Here is a 20195-nt window from a genome sequence, read left to right as displayed (position 1 = left end):
TTCACTCCTAGTGCAGTCAGACTTGAAAAACAGAGATTTAACTTGCTCTGGCCTGATGAATCAGGCAACATATTACTTACTTTACAATCATTGGTGCTACTCCTTGCGAATAGTTTAGTATAAAAATAGGAAGTTGGGCTGAATGTTTAAAGTGGAACGTAATAAAACATCAGAATTAGTTTGGTCTTATTTTAACATTATGCAATAGTAAATTTGTGATTTCAGAGGAAATCGGATCACAAATAATGTTGCAACTGACCTCAAAAAAACCTAATTAACTTAAATTACATTGTTTACACCAACAAAATGACCCAGAGACTTTCAAATGATAGTCTATATTCTTCTAACAAGCACTTATAGAGCAAAAACTGCTGTATAAGAGCTGGATTTGGGGGGGTGGATGGATGGCATTGGGAATAGAAAGATAATCTTATTAAGAGATCAGGCAGATAAAGTAAAACAGTCAAAATTGTGTTAGCATTCACCCTAATTTGCATACATCTATAAACTACATGAACATTGAAAACAGGATATAGAAAACAACACAGAGTCCGATACAAGTCATCAGAAATGAAACTGGAGTGAAAAAAAGAGCAGAATAGCAAAAGAACACTAAATGGTGAAAGTAATGTATATGTGAGAAGTGTAGAAGTAATTAGATCACATAGAGATGGAGTACAAAAGAAGTGACACTCAAGGATGAAAGTGTGACCACAAAAACATCTGGGTGGATCAAAAGTAAGACATACTTTGAATGAGAGGATCAGATGCGGTTGCAGGTTTTGATATTGAAAAATGTATTAATTACTCACCACCATCGGAGACAGCTGCAGACTGCAAGAAAACACAGAGAGACATGTGTGAGTCACTCTCTTCACCAACACAAACACACACTGAAGTCTGCAACACAGCAGGGTACTCTGCTGGCATGACACACACTCCAGCTCTTCCTGTTTTACTGGTACAGTCTTCCACACACTCCTCCTAGCTCACCTCCTCCTAATGAGAAATATCTTGATATTTCAGACTCCGCCCATTGTGACATTAGTACCGCCCAGTTTTTGATTTGCCTGAGCATGTCATTTTGCGATTTAGCAAGAGACTGAAACCTTTTGATCCCACATGACAAATGATGAGTCAAAGAATTTCTACAAAATGGGAGAAAATGGAGATAGTGTACACTGCATTACATTTTTATTACAGTTTCATCAGTAATATATTCAGAGTGATGACCCATTTATGCAGGGTCACATGATACATACTACAGTCATAAACATGGAAGGAAATTAATATTGCATTATAGGGATGAATTATTATTAATCACTAGTGACAGTAAAGACATTTAGAATGTTTTAAAAGATTTCTAAAAAAATTAGAGACTTTCTTCAAAAACAAACTCAAACTTTTGAATGCTAGTGTGTGTGTGTTTGTGTGTGTGTGTATACAAAGTACAGACCAAAAGTTTGGAAACATTTACTATTTTTAATGTTTTTGAAAGAAGTTTCTTCTGCTCATCAAGCTTGCATTTATTTGATCAAAAATACAGAAAAAAATGAAAGATTGTGATATATTATTACAATTTAAAATAATTCTTTTTAAATTTATTATACTTTAAATTATCATTTATTTCTGTGATGCAAAGCTGAATTTTTAGGATCATTATCACATGATCCTTTAGAAATCATTCTAATATGATGATTCATTATCAAAGTTGGAAACAGTTCTGCTGCTTAATATTTTTTCAGAACATGTGATACTTTTTTAGGATACTTTGATGAATAAAAAGTAAAAAAAAAAAAAGAAAAAAAAAAAAGAAGCAGCAGCTATGTTTTTAAAATATAAACATTTTGTAATAATATACACTACTGGTCAGAAATTTTTTTCTTTCTTCTTTTCTAAATAAAATCAATACTTTTATTCAGCAAGGATGTGTTAAATTGATAAAAAGTGATAGTAAAGAAAATATATTATTAGAATATATATTATTAGAATTTTTTATTTTATTTTGAATAAATGCAGTTCTTTTTAACCTTTTATTCATCAAATATATTAGACAGCAGAACTGTTTCCAACACTCATAATAAATCAGAATAAATCAGCATATTAGACTGATTTCTAAATGATCATGTGATAGACTGGATGTTACATGTGACACTGAAGGCTGGAGTAATGCTGAAAATTCAGCTTTGCATCACAGGAATAATTTATTTCTTTTAAAGTATATTCAAATAGAAAACTATTATTTTAAGTTGTAATAATATTTCACAATATTACTGTTTTTTCTGTATTTTTGATCAAATAAATGCAGGCTTGATGAGCAGAAGATATATATAATGTTTTATATTTCATTTATTAAACTCTCTTAGAGGGAATTCATAAAAAATTATAAAATATAATAAAAAATTAATCTGTGAGTATTTTTCCACAATTATAGGAATAATGACTGTATAAAAAAACTGATTTTCAAAAGAACTGAATCACACATTGTTTGTTTAAACAAAACTGACCTAAGCTTTCTCAAAGGAAATGCTTTATTCTTGCAACAAGATTGCTTATTCGATGCAGGCCTAGAAATGGTTATTACAAGCAATTAAAGGACAGTGAAAGGGGCAGTCTGATCATTCACAATCCAGAAACAGTCATGGAGAGAAGGAATAAAAAATAACCACATGTCAGGCGGCTGGTACCAGCACGGATAAACAAAAAGACGAATGGAGTTTACACTGAAAAGTCTATATAAATAAACATGCTAAAACTACAATGATTTCTTCCCTAACATGACCTTGTATTTAATCCCAAACTGACCCTGATGTTATTCAATACAGCATTTAGAAAACTGAAAAATAAAAAAAATCCCAGAGCATGTGGAGCAATCTTTATAATGATAATTTGGCTCAAAAGCTGACTCTGTCCTTGTTTGAGATGACATCAGCATAGCCTATGACTTCATTCTATCAGTCCAGTGACATCAGGGACACACTTTACACTGTCCTACATCAACTACATTACCAGTCAATCACCAATGACTGGGAAGTGTAAATCATTGACTGCTGAGGCTCGCTGAAGGCTAGATACCTTTACTATCACTTAATCTTCTTTTACATCAATGTCAATCCATGATCCATCTTTCACAACAATGTCCTTTATATCAGTTATGTATTTAAAGGTGCCATAGAATGCAACAATCACTTTTATATGGTGTTCGAACACAGTTGTGTGGCTGCAGTGTGTAACAACAACCAGCCTACAATGGTAAAAATCCACTCACTCATTGTTTTATAATTCAAAAAAATCATAAATAGTCTCTCCACACGAGCTGTTCCAGACTATGACGACACAGTAGGTGAAAGTCCCGCCCATTTGTGACGCTCTCTGCACTATAAGCATATACACAGCCCTGAGTGAGAAGCTGTGGTCTGCCATTACTGTTCTCTTGCTGTAGCTGCTGGAGGTATAATGCCAGCACCAAAGAGCCATTAAACGTGTCATGTGTTGGGATGTAACAACGAACATAGGAGTTTCCATAGACCGCTGAGGACATGGTGGTTACATTTCATTTTCAAAGGGAATATCCCGGGAAAAAAACTGAAAAGTCCTATACTTTGTGCTAACATTTAACACTGGGCTTGACTGCTTCACAAACGAGAGTCAGTTCTGCGCTGGAGTTGGCAAAGATTGATTTTGAAGAGAGATCGATACCAACGCTTCCAACGCAAACGTCCAGACTCCAGACAAAGGAAGCATCACGCATCATATTTCGTTTCCAAAAGAGTTTCATGGCTACCATTGTCTTTGCCTTTTTTCACTGATGCTGCCTTCACGTGCTACCAGAAAAATTGGGAATATGAATGTGGTAGTTAAAAATTGCATTTGGAAGCAATATGTGAAATCAGTAACACGGTCAGCATAACACCGGTATGCCCGCGAGCATGAGCTCTTGTACACAAGCCATACAATATTTTAAATACCATTAAAAAAATGCATTTACATTTGAATAACCCAAAGCCAATGACCAAACATTTATATGTGGTTAATTTTTTTGAAAATCATTAAAATAACCAGGATTATTAAATAAATAAAGAAATATTTCCTAATAAAAAAAAATTAAAAAAAAGTATTATATTGTATTAATGGTGGTATTTCTGATTTTGTTATACCTTATTTCAACTGAATTCCATTGAAAATCTATCAGTGATGTTTCTGTCATTGGTGCTTCTGGTTCCCATTATCTCCAAAAAGGAAAAAAGTAGGTTATACGTGTAGCACTAGGGACACCATGACTGCAGATCAAGTCATAGTGATGCTGAACGTCAGAGATATTGATCATTCTTCAAAACCCCTCCACATTAAATGTCTTGAAAACATTATATGACACTCTAAGAGCAAAAGCGCTTAGACATACTCTTCTCTCTTAAGTTCTCTCATCGTCTTGCCCCCTCAAACCCCTTCTGTTCCCCTCCTTCCTCTTCTCATTCCAGTGGGTTCCCTGCATTTTTTGGCAGTGGAGCTGCTTGTAACCACATATTGAAATATAAGTGGCCTTTTCCAAGCCCCTATATTCTAACTTCTCCACCCCTCACATTCCTGACTCTTTTTACACCAAATCTCTTTCTGTCTTCTTAGTGTAACAAGACTGTGGCGCGCTGCTTAATAACAGGGATGATGGCGCTCTTTGTTTACTATTGATGAGGTTGATCTGAAATGAATACTACTTATGAGGTTGATCCGAAACAAAATCTGTTGTGTAAGATTAAAATATATTTATCACCACAGGGCTGAGTTTTTTCTATGACTTTCAGATGACGTATGCACAGAAAGTATCTACACTAAGAAAGTCAAAAAGGAATGGCAACCGCATTCTGCAATCAAATTAAGTATCAGAAAATTCAGGTGGTGACAAATGCATTTACTAAAATTCTATGCAGCATGTGTGGAGCCGAACTGAACAACTAGTTGAAGCGCGAGTCAAATCTTGACTCATCAGTGTTGCCAGATCTAGACAAAAAAAACAAGCAAATAAGAACTTAAATCCAAACGCTTTGTCTTGGAAATAAGTCACATACAAGTCTTTAACACTGCTTTGTTCAAAAGTAGCAAATATCTAATGTGTGAACATTGCTATGGTTTCGACAGTGTCAATCATCACAATTTTGAGAGTGAGTTCTGTTACATACGTACACCTCAACAATAATTTCGAGGATTCACTCCCGGTTGTCACTCTTGAAATAAATGCAGTTCTTACTCCTGAAACTTTACAGGGTGTAGGTGGCCCTTGTAAGGCTCAAGCCTGCAACATTTATCAACCAAAATGTTTGAACAAAAGACAAAATAAAATAAAAACCAAACAAATAATAAAGGAATAAAAGTGATTCAAACGTTTCACACAAAGAACAAAAAGAACAGTTTACATAATTGTTCATTTTCTTATTCTGCCCATGTCATGTGAAAGTCGTAATGAAATACAAGTAACTGCAAATCTTTTCTTTCCTATTGTGTCATATATTGTGCAATGGGTTGTCGAAAAAATGTGATTCAAGGACTTGGTTCAATGATTTTCATTTCATACCAACTTCAATATTTTGCAGGGCTGGAAATACTGATAAATAATTCATGTTTGGTCACCACTTGATGTCCAATGTCAAATCTGGGTCCTGAGGCAAAAATAAATAAATAAATAAATAGAGAACCACTAACTGAGCTATGCACACCACAGTCTAACAACCTAGTTATATATCATATATTTTAAGAAAAAAAATAAGTTATATATATATATAGGGGGTTTTTTTGTTTGTTTTTTAGATGAGTTATCAAAGCATATACACACACGTTCGGTCACAACTTGCTTTCATCTCCACATCTCTCCCTGTCGGATGACCCTGCTGTTACTTCAAGTGTTTTCCTTCTCTTCCCCTCTGCTGTGCATTCTCTAACAGATCATACATACCTCAGGGTTTACATATACTTTCAGTTGCATGCAGCTGGCCTGTGATCTCACATACAACCAGATGTGTGGATGTGTGTGTTTCGTGCTGTATGAGGCACATTTCTGATGTAACTGCTGAGTTTCAGCAGAGAACATTATCATTAAGTAATAATTCCTTTCAAAACACAGGACACAAGGTGCAGAACTAAATACATTCATACAAAACATCACTTGTTGTACGTCCAAGTGTGTTTGTTTACACAAGGCTATGGACATTACACACACACCACCTCTGTGCTATGTTTGAATGGGTTAAACATTAAAATGTGTTAGCTGACACAGGGACAACTTCATGACAGAGTGAAAGCACAGCTAGCACACACTCACAAAGCCAGGATGTTCATATACATATAACCTCACAAATCAAGTCCTGTATTTAATAAGGAAGGGATAATTATTAGAAGTCAATATGAAACAGCAATCAGAGATGATTTTACAGTATTTTCAATAATGTGATGTATGTGAGTGAATCAGGACATTCAGCAAGGGTGCACACGTTGTAAAACGTATGCAATGGTTCTATTACCTGGAACATTTACACTACTGTTTTAAAGTTTGGAGTTTATTAATATTTATATTGAAACAAAAGTGGTTCTTTTGAACTTTTTATCCCAAGATACTGATATCCAATAATACCAAAAAAATGTATCATGGTTTCCACAAAAATATGTAGCAGCATAACTATTTTCATCATTGATGTCAATAATATAAATGTTTTCTTGAGTGCCAAATCAGCATATTAGAATGATTTCTGAAGAACTGGAGTAATAATGCTGAAAATTCAGCTTCGCCATTACAGGATTTTTTTTTATTTTAAAATATATATAAAAATATATATTAAGAAATATCAATAATAGTTTATAACAAAAGAAAATACTTTACCATAAAATCATATCAAGTGCTTTAATATCAAATGCAAAGTCCCAATTATACAATAAAAGAGAGGGCAGAAACATAACTGGAAAAAAGTGATAGAATTAGAGAGAAAAAAAAGTATAAAATAAGTGTGTGCTCACAGAGAGAGAAGGAAAAGTGAAAGGAAATGAGGGATTAAGGATTTGATGACCGTTCCTCCCTCCCACATAAACACATTCCAGTAAGGTGTTTTGAAAAGTAACACACAAGATTTTTCCAAACTTTACACACTGTGGTTTGAGAAGAAACAGGAAACAGCTAACGGACGAACAGATTCCACTGTTTAGATTTGAATCTGAAATGAATAGTCCCTCGCGTTGAGTGCTAAATTCCCGAGGATAGAAAGAGTTAAGTTGTGCGGCTGCAAACTGTGAAGCGCTAAGAATTCATTTCCAAGTCTATTTGATTCGGCAAAACAAGTGCTGAAGCTAACACTAAACCTTTTTAGGACAGACAGACGAGGTTTATTATCTGACAGAATACCCATGTCTCATCAATCTCCACACACGTTTGTCAAGAAGACACAGTTTCAGTGCTAGTAATTCAGGTGTGTTCGGTCTGATTTCAGACACCAGGAGGATGCTTATAGAGCTATTGAATGGGGACTTACAAAATAGACATCGCTAACATCTTACAACGACTCACGGAGAAACAACTCACAGTCTAGACACATAAGAAACAGTAGACAGATAAAGAGAAACATGAAAAATAGAAAGAAAAGAAAAACTGTAAAAAAAAATATGAACAACTTATCATTACTCACAGATCCAACTTACCGTATGAAAGTAACAGACCCTTTTAAACGACAGTCTCTTTTTCAGACTCATGCTGTTTTTGCGATGTGTGTCCATTCATATAGCGCAGCTCCTAACGTGTAGAGACCCAACGCTCTGACTGGTGAATCCATACTGCTCTTACGCCTAGACTGCACTCATTTCATTCCTCCACAGCAAGAGCTGACATGCTCTCTGAGTGCAAGGCAGTCTTACTGACCAGGAAGTTCCGTTCTGATTCTATGCTGTTACTACAGCAACCTCCGATTTCCACAGAAAGTGCTTGGGATGTGAGTGAGAAATTCAGAAGGAGAAGAACACGATGGGATACTCTCGTTCCTCGCTTTGCTTGACCTGTGTAGTAACTAAAAAAAACAGATGATGATCTTTGGTGATCTTTTTCAGCACCAACCAGCGCCTCTCTCTCTCTCTCTCTCTCTCTCTCTCTCTCTCTCTCTCACTTAGAGAAATCAAGAAATGCTTACTCATCCGTTTCACCATCCATGGCTCTGCCACAACTCTAATAAATCCTCCATTCAAGACAAAAGAAAGCAGTCGCCCTGGGCCTCCAACGGCACAGCCCTGCGCTGCCACTTCAAATAAGCATCCGTCTTAATTACCCAACGTCTAAAATCACAGCCGGGGAACTCCGCAGCAAAGCTCCACTGAGTTTCTTAGAGCAGGAAAAATCCAAGAGGGTGGACAGGCCTCTGGATCGTCCTGCTGAAAGGCATGTTTTTGGAAGAAAGTGAGGGTCGGGGGAAGTTGGAGAATGATGTAAGGTGAATAACCATGCCGTGAGAGTGGACGTTAATGAAAGGCAGGTTCTAGATCAGGTCATATCAGTACAGAGAGAAAATAATAAAAATATCCCAGACTCCCCTGGAGTTACAAAAGAAGTGTTTGATATAAACCTCATGAACTCAATTCAGTAATATGAGCATAGCAATTGGCTATTTCCTGAGTAGAACAGTGAAAAAGAAACATCTTAAAAATGCTTGCCAGACATATTACAGAGAACAAAGAGTTTAGGGGAAAGCTTTTGGCCAGAGGTGAAAGATCTTAAAGGGAGGTTAGGAAGCTTTATTTTTAGTATTGAGGCGGTTTTATTTTATTTATTTATTTTTAAATCAGCCATCACAAAAAAAATAAAAAAATAAATAAAAGAATAAAAAAATAAATAAATAATAATTATGCAATTATTGTGTCAATAAATTTCAATAAATTCAAACAAATAATAATAATGTATTGTAAAAAATAGATAAATGAATGCTGATTGCTTTGAACAAGTTGTCAATCAGCTCATTTCACATTTGTGAAATACAAAGTTCTGAGAGGTTCAGCAATGAACTGAAGTATGACAGTGCTTCAAATCACCTTTGACAGCAAATTAAGTTCATATTCAAATGCATCACGTACAATACAATACATAATACTGAGTCAAATCTGAAGTCATTCGAATGCAGATCCACATTCCTGTTGGTTCTCATGACTGTCCTCTCGGCCTGTTCATAGTGTGCATGAAGGCATTAAAAGTGGTTCTCTCGAACCAAGAGCAATGGAGCTTATGTGAGCTAAGCGGGCTGGCAAACAGACTAACTCTATACAGAAAGACATCTCATCTCAGAATGTTAATGGCCAATAAAAACCAATAATAAGAAACCAAGGATATAATGTAATACTATAATACTATTATATAAATATTGCATGGCATTATGTCCTATGTGGGAAGAAGAGGATTAAGATAAGATATATATTACAATAATATATAATGTCATATTGACCTTGTTGACTGCAACACAGTCCTACAAACCACTCCAATAACATCTGCCAGCACAATATAAAATTGTATGACAAGTCTGATCCACACTACAAAACATGAAAATTAAAATTGGCAAGAGAGATAAATAGATCATCATTAGCATGGGTTGTTTTTATGTGGATAGTATATATAATGACACAGTTTAACAAACAAATTATGAAAATATATTTATAAAATGCAAAGTTTACAGAAAGAAAGAATGAGCATAGGATGTCAGTTCCTCTATTTCTCCTAGCTGATTTTTTTTTTTTTCAATAAAAGACCAAATAGTTTCAATACTGCCCTCTGCTGTTTCTTCCAACACAGGAACAAACACACTGACTTACAGAATTTGTGAATTAAATGTCTATCAATTAAAAATTAAACAAATGCATATATAAATAAAACTGCTTTAAAACAACATATTACACAATGTTTGCATATTCTTCACAAGGGCTCCAAGATACATCTGATTGATACTTAGTGTTATTTAGAAATTAATTTGTCTTGGAAATAGTAAAGAGAGAAAAAAAGAATGAATAAATTTATGTTCTAACTTTCAGGCAAAATGTTTAAAAAAAAACTTTCTCCAAACTCTATTAATTCTATGATCTATTAATTAGCATTAACATAAAATAATTCATTGCAATACCGAATTAGTTCACTCACAAAGTATTTTTTTTCGCAATGTTTCACTTTAACTTGTCAACTTGTGTTCTTCTTTATTAAAAAGGAAGTACAGCTTTACTTTAATGAAATGCTTGTTGTCTATAAAGCCTACACAATTTCAACAACAAAAAATTCTAACACACTCATACAAGTCACGAGACACTTGAGTCTGAAGACAAAGCTGCTTTAAATTCATAGCTGACACTTGAATAGCCACACAAAAAATGATGCTATAAGAAAAGAAAAAAATAAGAAGAAAAAGAATATCTTTCATCAGGAGCTCATAAGATTACAAATTACACTTGATTGGACAAATCAGGTCACATGATTAGGCTATGCAATATGATTCATGATCAAACCATAAAAGGTAAATTATATAATTACATGTACTAACATATTTACTCTTACTACTTTTTTAGCATTAAATTAGATGATTAAAATTTATATTTAAAGCATAAATCAATGAATGGAATCACATGAGCATTCAAGATGCAAATTCACTTTATAACCCGTCCATCAGAACAGTTTTTAAACTAATTGGAGGTTTCAACAGACATGAACCTGCATTCCAAAGCAAGATCGCACAAGTACTTGTGCAAGCAGTGTTAAAATCCAAACAGTGCTTTGTAATCACAACCACACTCATAAATATTAACAGCAGACCCAGACTCCTGCGACAGAAAACTGTCCATCCACAACCCCCTACCTCAACTAAAACACTCTGCATCTAAACACAACACGACTCGACAGATCAAACAAGCACACTAGCCCATATAAATGTGCGAGTAAAGGTACTCACTCCATCAGTTCTGACGCTCAAAGTTGGCTCCATGTATGGCAGTGTTAGACTCCACAGTCGGCCGTTAAATGACTCCACGCTCTGTAAACACATCCATCCACTGGCTGCGTCCAGTACGGCGTGTATGAGTCCGTATTCACAGTCTGTCCCTGTCACTATTTCTGCGTCTCGTGTTGTTTGATTCTCTCTCTCTCTCTCTCTCTGTCTCTCTCTCTCTCTCTCTCTCCCTCTCTCCGTCTTTCCACCCACTCTGCTGTAATTCCTATTCCACCCACAGAGCCTAGGGCTCACAGACAGAGATGCAGAGACACGCTCGCAAGTGGGAGTGAGTGAGTGTGCATGCTTGTGCATTCACACTCGTATACTTCACAGAGGCGTGAGAAACAGCCGCACAAACACGCACTGAAATATAAGTGCTTCACAGTGGGATTCTTCATCTTATTTACACAATGTGTTGTGCCATCTTATTAGTATGCCTGGAGCCCAGCATCTTCTTAAAAAAGGGAGCGTGAAAGAATCAGAATGAATGTGTGTGTGTGTGTGTGTGTCTGCGTGTGTGTGTGTGTGTGTGTGTGTGTGTGTGTGTGTGTGTGTGTGTGTGAACAATTAAGGGGTTCAGCTTCCTGGCATGTGTTTATTTCAGTGTGTGTATAATTGCAGTCTGTGTACAATAAAAAGTAGCAGGAACATCGAATTGTCCTTCTCAGAGTGTTTGTGTGTGGAGTTTCCTTGTTTGACAGGCACTATTTAAGTCTAAACCTGGTATGAAGGGCACATTCTTCAACAAGTCAAAACTCTGTTCTCTCCATAAGCTGTGTTCAAGATTCCATGGGGTCTGTTTTTTAAACCCGGGAGCAAAGTCGAATCATCGCTGTAATAAATCAGTCCGAATTGGTGTTTGAAATGAAGCTACGTGCAGATGAACATATGTGCCTCCTGTAGCCAGTAGCCTCAGAGAGTTAAAAATGCATTGTATTGCTCCTACTTTTGATTATTAAATGTCCACAGATGTGCTTATACATCCACCTAGGCACATAGATAATATAAACATTATATGTGAGAAAAAAAATGCATGCCTATAGAAAGACAGAAACAAATGTGATTATGAGAAACTATTCTAAATCAGACAGTCACAAGACCGAGAGTTAAGACATGTTTCTTCTGGGTTGCATAATTATTAGGATTCTACCTTGTTTTCTAATCAAGCTTTTCAACTACAGGAAGTTGTTTTCGAATCTTTCACCATAGGACCAAATATGTGTATTTCAAGTTTACTTCCGCAGTCTGTGTTTATGAAGGTTTCAGTCTCCGGAGTGCCATTCAGTTTAAATTATCCATGTGAAATGAGTTTGCATTTAAAAATAAATTGTATTCGTGACTTTCAACAATAGTTAAGGTCAGTTTTGAATGGTGGGGTGGAATCTGTTGGCTCAGTGAGCAAACTGAAGACTCCAGAGGCTGGCATGATGTCACACAGTGTTTGTGGGCATGAAGGGAAATTACATCTAACCGGGTAAACACTCGCTGACAAGATAACTGCATAGCTCGCTTTCTCTTACATGATAGGCCAGCCAGAGGAAATGTGTGTGTTCTGGAGAAGCCGGTAATTAGTGCCTTTCCTGATGTTGTTTGTGCATGTTCATCTCAGAGCTTGAGAGTGTGTGTCACAGCATTTAAGGACAGTATTCAATTAGCTTGTAATTTAAGAGTGTGTATGTACGTTCATGCCTCACTGCAGAGAGTGTGTGAGTTTGTAGCAGAATCCCTCCTAACGAGAAGAATGCTGCAACACTCATTAGCACACACACACACACACACACACACTAATTACTGTGCTGCTTCACAAAGCGAGCTCTGTTCACACACAAGTGCAGCCACCCTGCATATGTGCAGTTCTGAGAAAAGAGATGAAGCTACCGGAGGAAAAGGCAAAGAGATGAAACAGAAGAGAGAGAGACTAAGAAAATTATGGAAGCAGGAGGGAAACATATAAAATAGTCACATTTAACTTCTTTTCAATCTACTTATCAGTTTCTGTATTAACTATCAAGGCTTTTCTTAGCATTTGTGCAACGCAGATGACTAACTTCCTGCTTCTAAGAGCTTAAGACAGTTGTTTTCGTTCTTCTTCACTCAATACAACCCACTTCATGCAGTAGACGAGTGTTTGTTTTAGCCACTAACTAGAGGAAACATTTCATTCTTATTCTTATCTTATCATGCCTGATCACAGTGTGACTGTCCTGTCAGAGAGGCACGGAGGCTCATTTTCATGCTGCAGTATGTAACTCAGCTGAGGGATTCCTGCTCTTTAAAAGAGCAAAGTTTTGATCATGAAGTGAACACAAAACAAGTCCAAAAGAGTAAAAGTTTTCTGGGATCAGTTACTTATTATTGACTGATCATTTATAATAGTGGGCAAAGGTATAAGAGTAGGAGGGGCCACATTAAACCTAGTATTTAAAAAGAGTTGGCAATGACATGATTCATGGGTTTATTTCCCAGGGAATACATTAACTAATTAAATATACTTTGAATGCAATATCAGTGGTTTTGCACAAAAGCATCTTGCAATTGCATAAATGTGCATGTATCTTTTCATGGAAACTGAACCCAGGATTTAGGCAATGACATAGATATGGCCCCTCCTAAATTGTTTAAGTCAATGTGTTTTATTGTTGGCCATTTCTACACATCAACCTCCATGATTTAGGAGTGGAGTGAAATAACTAAAATACTTACGGGTATATTCAGGGTTCCAAAAATTACTTTATGGATAGAAAGTAGGCTTGCTGTGATAGTCGGTGTTGATGGTAATACCGCTGTTAAGTTGCAACACCACTTACATCACTTTCCCACTGCGGCAATAAAAAAAATTAAATAAAAAACGAATTTAGTTCAGTTAGACAACAGACACAACAATTAAAAACTGAACGCATCCGCTAAACACAGCATGCTGAAGGACAGTCGCAACACAAAACGATGGCAGAAGATTTAGCTTCTAAACGAAATGCAAAAGCGCCTATTTGGCAATATTTATGATTTTGAAAAGCCTATAGACTTTTACAGTTTATCTAAGTTTTCTAAGATTTTGGATGTTTTTTTTTTATATATTCGAGTACCATTTATTTGGTTCTACAGTGTTTGCTGACTTTTACTTTATTTAAACTTTGCGTAATTTATTTTATTTATCAAGGTGTGTGCCATGTCACCAGATTTTCTTATCGTTTTGCTAATAAACGTTCTATTTTCAGTTTTTTATAATGAAACTTTGTGTCAGTTATTTATTATTTCATATAGGGCCTACACCACGGTGTATTTGTATTCGTTTTATTAATAAAAGTTCTATATTTAATATAAGTGAGTTTGGAGTTGTACTGTTTTGTTGACCATTCAAGCAACTGACGGCTTTGACGCTGAACTGGCGCTAATTTGAAAGATAAAGCTAGATTTGCATAGGCATTTACAAGCTATTTAAAAGGAGAGAAAAGTGAGGATAAGAGGGAAAACACCCCATCCCCACACACACTCATCCTTCACAACCCTAATAGAAACACATTCCTTGTACTCAAATTATCATGCTATAACGAGGATTTTAGTTTGATAGTGAATAACTTTGTGAAGGTTAACCACTGACTGATGTTCATTTAAAAGAAGAATTTCTGAGCCACTCACATTACTAAATGTAATTGTCACACCTTCACACTGTTTGGACTTTGTTTTCAGTTTGCACCGTTTTCACTGTTGAGTTAGTTTTCATGGTTTCTGATTTGTTGTCATTTAGTTCAGATGTGTGCCTTGTATACTTGTATATGTGTGTGTAACTTATTCTGGGGATACTCCATCCCAGAATGAAAATTTGGTCATTAATCATTTACCCCCATGTTGTTCCAAACCCAAAAAAGCTTTGTTCATCTTCAGAACACAATTTAAGATATTTTGGATGAAAACTGGGAGGCTTGAGACTATACCATTGACTGCCAAGTACAACACACTGTCAAGGTCCAGAAAAGTATGAAAAGACATCGTCAGAATAGTCCATCTGTCATCGGTGGTTCAATCGTAATGATATGAAGCAACGAGAATACTTTTTGTACGCGAACAAATAAAAAATAACAACTTTATTCAACAATTCCTTTGCCAACCGTCTCCTCTGTCTCTCTACATATCACCATATGCTGTACCGCTTCTACTTGTATTTATGCTTTGATTTGAAAGAAAACAGCGCATCCTTGTGGTGCAGCTGACACTGAAGAGCGTAGGCTGTTTTAGCTATCTATATTCATATAGCCTTACATTAATATACAATATACTTACACATACACATATACATATATATATATATATATATATATATATATATATATATATATATATATATATATATATATATACACATATATATATATATATATATATATATATATATATATACACATTAAGCCTCTAATTACACAAACAAAGAAAAAATAAAACTACAATAACCACTTGCATGCTCAGGTTAAACTGAGATGTGATGTCAGTTTTTTTTTTTTTTTTTTGCCCCCGAGCTCTTTCATCTGAAAATTACACCATCCATGTTTCACTGTCTCCTCCGTTGCCATGGCAATCTGCTGTCACCACACTTGTGTGTGCATCACATGACACGTGGATGCACTCCGGTCTAAAATTAAACTCACATGCGTGAGTGTGACCACAGCCATGAATACACTAGAATACCCTCGCTGTGGTGTCAAACCTGCTCTACATGCACACAGCTGTCGTTTTGTGAATAAGCGCCCTAGAGTTCATGCACTCCAGAGGGTTGCTTGTGTTTGTTTGTTTCAGTGTGCATGCATGTCTCTGAATTACTGCGTAGATCACTCATTCCTTATGTAATCATTCCCTACCCTCCGAGTGATAGGATCGGAATGCTGGGAAGTTTTAGAAGTAAGAATGTGAGAGAGACAAAGACTGAAATGAGGAGAAAAAGAAAAGCATTTGGGGAACCTTACCTCAAGGTCATCAAGGGAACGAGCCATACTGAGTCGCTTGGAACGTCCAAAAGATCGTCTGCCTGAGGAACGCTGAGGAAAGCCCATGGTAATGCCTTTAAATCTTCCACCCTGTGAGAAAAAGACAGAAAAACATCGGTGACATACTGGTGGTTGACCAAATTCTTATAATGCATATATAATGTCCTTATAATGTCCTTTTGATAGAATATATATTGTGTGATGCATTAAACATTCCAGTGTCCTCACATTGGCATACCACGAGTCCCCCAGAAATGTCTGGGAATTTGTACATGTCTTTATCTCACAGCAAGAAATGTCAAATCTGGTGCAGAAGTAAATGTTTTAAATATGGATATTTTTCTTTCAAAACGCCTTTGTACACCATCCGGAGCTGTATGAGACACTATTTTAATGGATGGGTGCTTTTTATTTAACTTCTTTTGGACTGATGCATGCAACACCCGCTGAGTGGCATTAAACAGCTTGTAAGAAAGATTATTTTTAATATAACTCTGACTGGATTCGTCTGAATGAAGAAAGTCATACACACCTAGGATGAGTAATTTATGGGCTAATATTCATTTTTGGGTGAACTAACCCTTTAAGTCCTTTTTCAAATGTACAGATGCAGTCACATTAGCAAACTTCCAGCAAAATTTTAATATGCAAAACAGGTCTACTGTCAATAGAGTAGCAAGGTATAAAGTACAGCTCACACAGAATACAGAAAACTTGTAAGACTAACTTGTAAGACTAACAAAAGCGGTCACTGGGGTGGTATCTTTTCAAAAGGTATACTTTTGCACCTATTAGGTACTAATATGTACACTTTAGGTACTAATTTGTACCTTTAAGGTGCCAAAATGGACTCTTTAGGTACAAAGGTGTGCTTTTTGAGGAGGTATTTCCCTCAGTGACAGCTTTTGTACTTTTTTTCTGATAGTGAGTGAACAAAATTTTACTAGACTTTAAATGGCACCTTTAAGTGAATGCCATCCCAGATGAAATGTATGACTTACTTTCTTTAGACGAATACAAATATTTTTGAAATATTTAAGTTGATGCTTCAAAATACAAGTAAAATGACTCAATGAATCAATGTCTATTGAAATGAAATATGTTTGTGTAAGAAAAATATTAATGTTTATTTTTAAATATAAACAATTTTAATATAGACCACAGCTTCCAACAAACAAGCCAGAAGACACTGATTCATCAAACGGATAGATATGGATTAAACGTCATGTTCACTTTGTAAAGCATCAACTCTGGGAATCCCCTTGCATTATATGGACTCAAAGAGAAGGATTATTTTTCTATAAATCTTACTTTGAAAAAGTCATGTAAATCTGTGATGACATGAAGGTACAGTAAGTAAATAATGAGATAATTTTCATTCATGGATTCCTTTTAAAGAGTTTTTCAATCACCCATTTTCTAGTGTACCAATTGCAAGTAGTAGCCTTTGTCTGATTGCTACTAAAACGTAAGCACTTAACAAAGCTTCAAAGCAACAGTATTTACACATTCTCTACATATTCAACTGGTATGAAATTAAGTATTTATGTATCTATCAGCATTTACCCTAATCGATTCGGTAAATACTTTAAGCCATGACACCATATCATGTTTTGTGTTCAGAGAAAGACCAACAGGGACTAGACGGAGAAGCAGAAGGACGAAAGTACAAAGATGAGAGAACAAGTAGTCAGGCGGTCAGACAGCAGAGAGACAGACTGATTAGAGGGATCATTTCCATAGGCTAAAGTTTAGAGATTGATTGTGCAGATGACAAGAGCAGTGTAATCAAATGGCTGTGTTGCCTAGAAACACAGCGAACTGTGTTCAGCCTCATCATTATGACACATCGAGTGATAAAAACATTTGCACACAACCACAAATATGCCAACACCAGTGACTACATACACATGAGAGTCTATGCACATACTTCAGCTATGCACATGTGTCTGCATTTAAAGGGACAGTTAAACCAAAATTGAACATTCTGTCATCATTTACTCACTCTATCATCCCCTTTTTAAATTCTTTCTTCTGCAAACACAAAATAATACAGTTTCGCAGTAATTGTTCATCAAAATGTTTTAGTGACCACTGACTTTCACTATAGGAAATTTACAAGATTTCTTAAAAAAAAAAAAAAAAAAATTATATATATGTTCTTTGTTTCCCAGGAGAAGAGGTTTAGAACAATGGTAAGCGGGCCTACACAATGACAGGATTTTCTATGAACTATTCCTTTAAGGCTACCAAGACAGGACATTTACATAATATCCCTCTCAGTCATACACACACACACACACACACACTCACAATATGAATTTCAATGCAAGCATGCATAGACACCATGATCACACAACACACACGCTCATATGACGTACATAAAAACAAACCTCACAGAATCAGGAGATAACAAATATTACGGAAACAGATGATCACAGGTCCCTTTAAGAAGAAACTATAATGTGAAACAAACTGAAGCGTAAAGCGACTTGAAGAGGAAAAACTAAAAAGAATCAACCAAAAATTCAAAGAACACGGGAGTCAATAAGCGTAAATTCTGCATCCACTCCTGGTGTCTGGATACTAGACCCATATTGGGTTTCATTAAATACACTATTGGTCATGTAACGGAGGAACGGCTTAGCCGGACGTGAAAGACTTCTTGATCACCCTAGTGGTTTCCATGGAATTGAGCACCACAGCTTTGTGAATTGATCTAAAGAAATATCATGGACTAAACCCCATTCCTTGGGTGAATCTTGCGGGTGGTGGCTAAAAAGAATCATAGAGCTGTCAACACTAAATGTTCCAGATGTTAGCGGGGGCTGCTCTGTTTTGTGTGCAGTACTTGAATAGGAGAAAATAATGTTTTATTTATATACTTCAAAAGACTAATGATGAAGGGGAAAGGGATAGAAACATGAGGCTCATATGACTACATCAGCATAGCCTAAAGCTCTTTTTAGGTTACCAAAGAGTGGATGATACACATACAAGCTAAAAGGTCTCACAGTGCATTCTTATCCATTATTATTTCACTTCATATCACAGTTTTAACTATTGATTTATTCACTCCACGACGTTCGTTCTCTTAGGGTACAGTTGGCTCAGTGTTGGGGTTGAGATAACATCATATATTCCCGACGGGAGCAGGGACGCACTGTGCACTGCACCGACCTCTTCGACTTATCAGGGAGGAGCACTGAAGAGCTTTCTTTCCTGTTTACTTCATCCATGTTGGGATGACAAATGTCACTATAAAAACATCTTCCACATGCTGTTTATCTGTTTCAGACCCATCTCAAAAACTAATTTGTTCTCTGTACGCCCATGAAGCAAATCTGCAAAAATCTATTCTAGAATAGTCCATCACACTGTAATATTACAACACAGGCACTGCAAATAAGGATTCTTATTATCAAAACTGTAAACATACCGAAAAACTAATCTCAGTATTGACTATAACCAACGTGACAACTGTTTAGTACTGCTGTCCTCAAGTCTTAACATGTCTTGCTGTAGCGCATGATCAGTAGTCATTGTAGGTAAATGGTTTACACATAATATGAACATGATATACGGAGTTTTTCTTGTATACGGTACATACAGTGCTTTTTCCATTTACTTTTAACTACCTGGTGTCAAAGTGACTTTTAGTGGATGTATGTATTAAGCTGCATTTATTACATTAAATATGGATGATATCATGACAACAAGAAAGTGTCTAAACACGTTTAGTCTTTACTTTGAACAGTAAATCTATTTTATAATCATTTGAAATAAAATGTGCAATAAATGTAAATAAGTCAAGGAAAAAAAATATTACAAAATAAAATAATTTTCATTTTTACTTATATATATATATATATATATATATATATATATATATATATATATATATATATATAAAATAATAAAATGAAGCCAACTGGTAAGATATTTTAAAATAACACTTTAGATTAGGAAACACATATTAGTACTTTTAAAGCACATATTATTGACTTAATCTGCTTGACCATATTCTAGATGCCTTAACCCTACCCTATACCTAAACATAACTACTATAAACCCCTACTTACCTTCTATAGGCAGGAATTAATGGGTTTATTGAGAGGAAAACACTTATGTGTTGCTTAATCTAAAGTGTTACCAATATTTTGCTTTATAATCTAAAGCCATTCATACACACCACCTTTAACCCACTAAATCAGTAATCATTTGAAATGGCTAATGAGTT

General features: G+C 35.6%; 1 protein-coding gene across 4 annotated transcripts in view; it reads right to left on the bottom strand.

Annotated features, from left to right (window-relative positions):
• LOC113075304 (regulator of G-protein signaling 12-like) overlaps positions 1-20195 on the bottom strand; it is a 37801-nt gene that overhangs the window by 11902 nt on the left and 5704 nt on the right. For all 4 annotated transcript variants that reach the window (XM_026248216.1, XM_026248098.1, XM_026248035.1 and 1 more), the window contains 2 exons: positions 15935-16045; positions 813-834 (listed from right to left, as the gene is read on the bottom strand). In XM_026248216.1, the coding sequence (XP_026104001.1) occupies positions 813-834; positions 15935-16045 (133 nt within the window). The remainder of the gene's footprint in view (positions 1-812; positions 835-15934; positions 16046-20195) is intronic.

This window comes from Carassius auratus, chromosome 1, assembly GCF_003368295.1.
Source record: "Carassius auratus strain Wakin chromosome 1, ASM336829v1, whole genome shotgun sequence".
Lineage (NCBI taxonomy): Eukaryota > Metazoa > Chordata > Actinopteri > Cypriniformes > Cyprinidae > Carassius > Carassius auratus.
The sequence above is the reverse complement of the archived record's forward strand: the minus strand, read 5'-3'. Positions and strand labels throughout refer to the sequence as shown.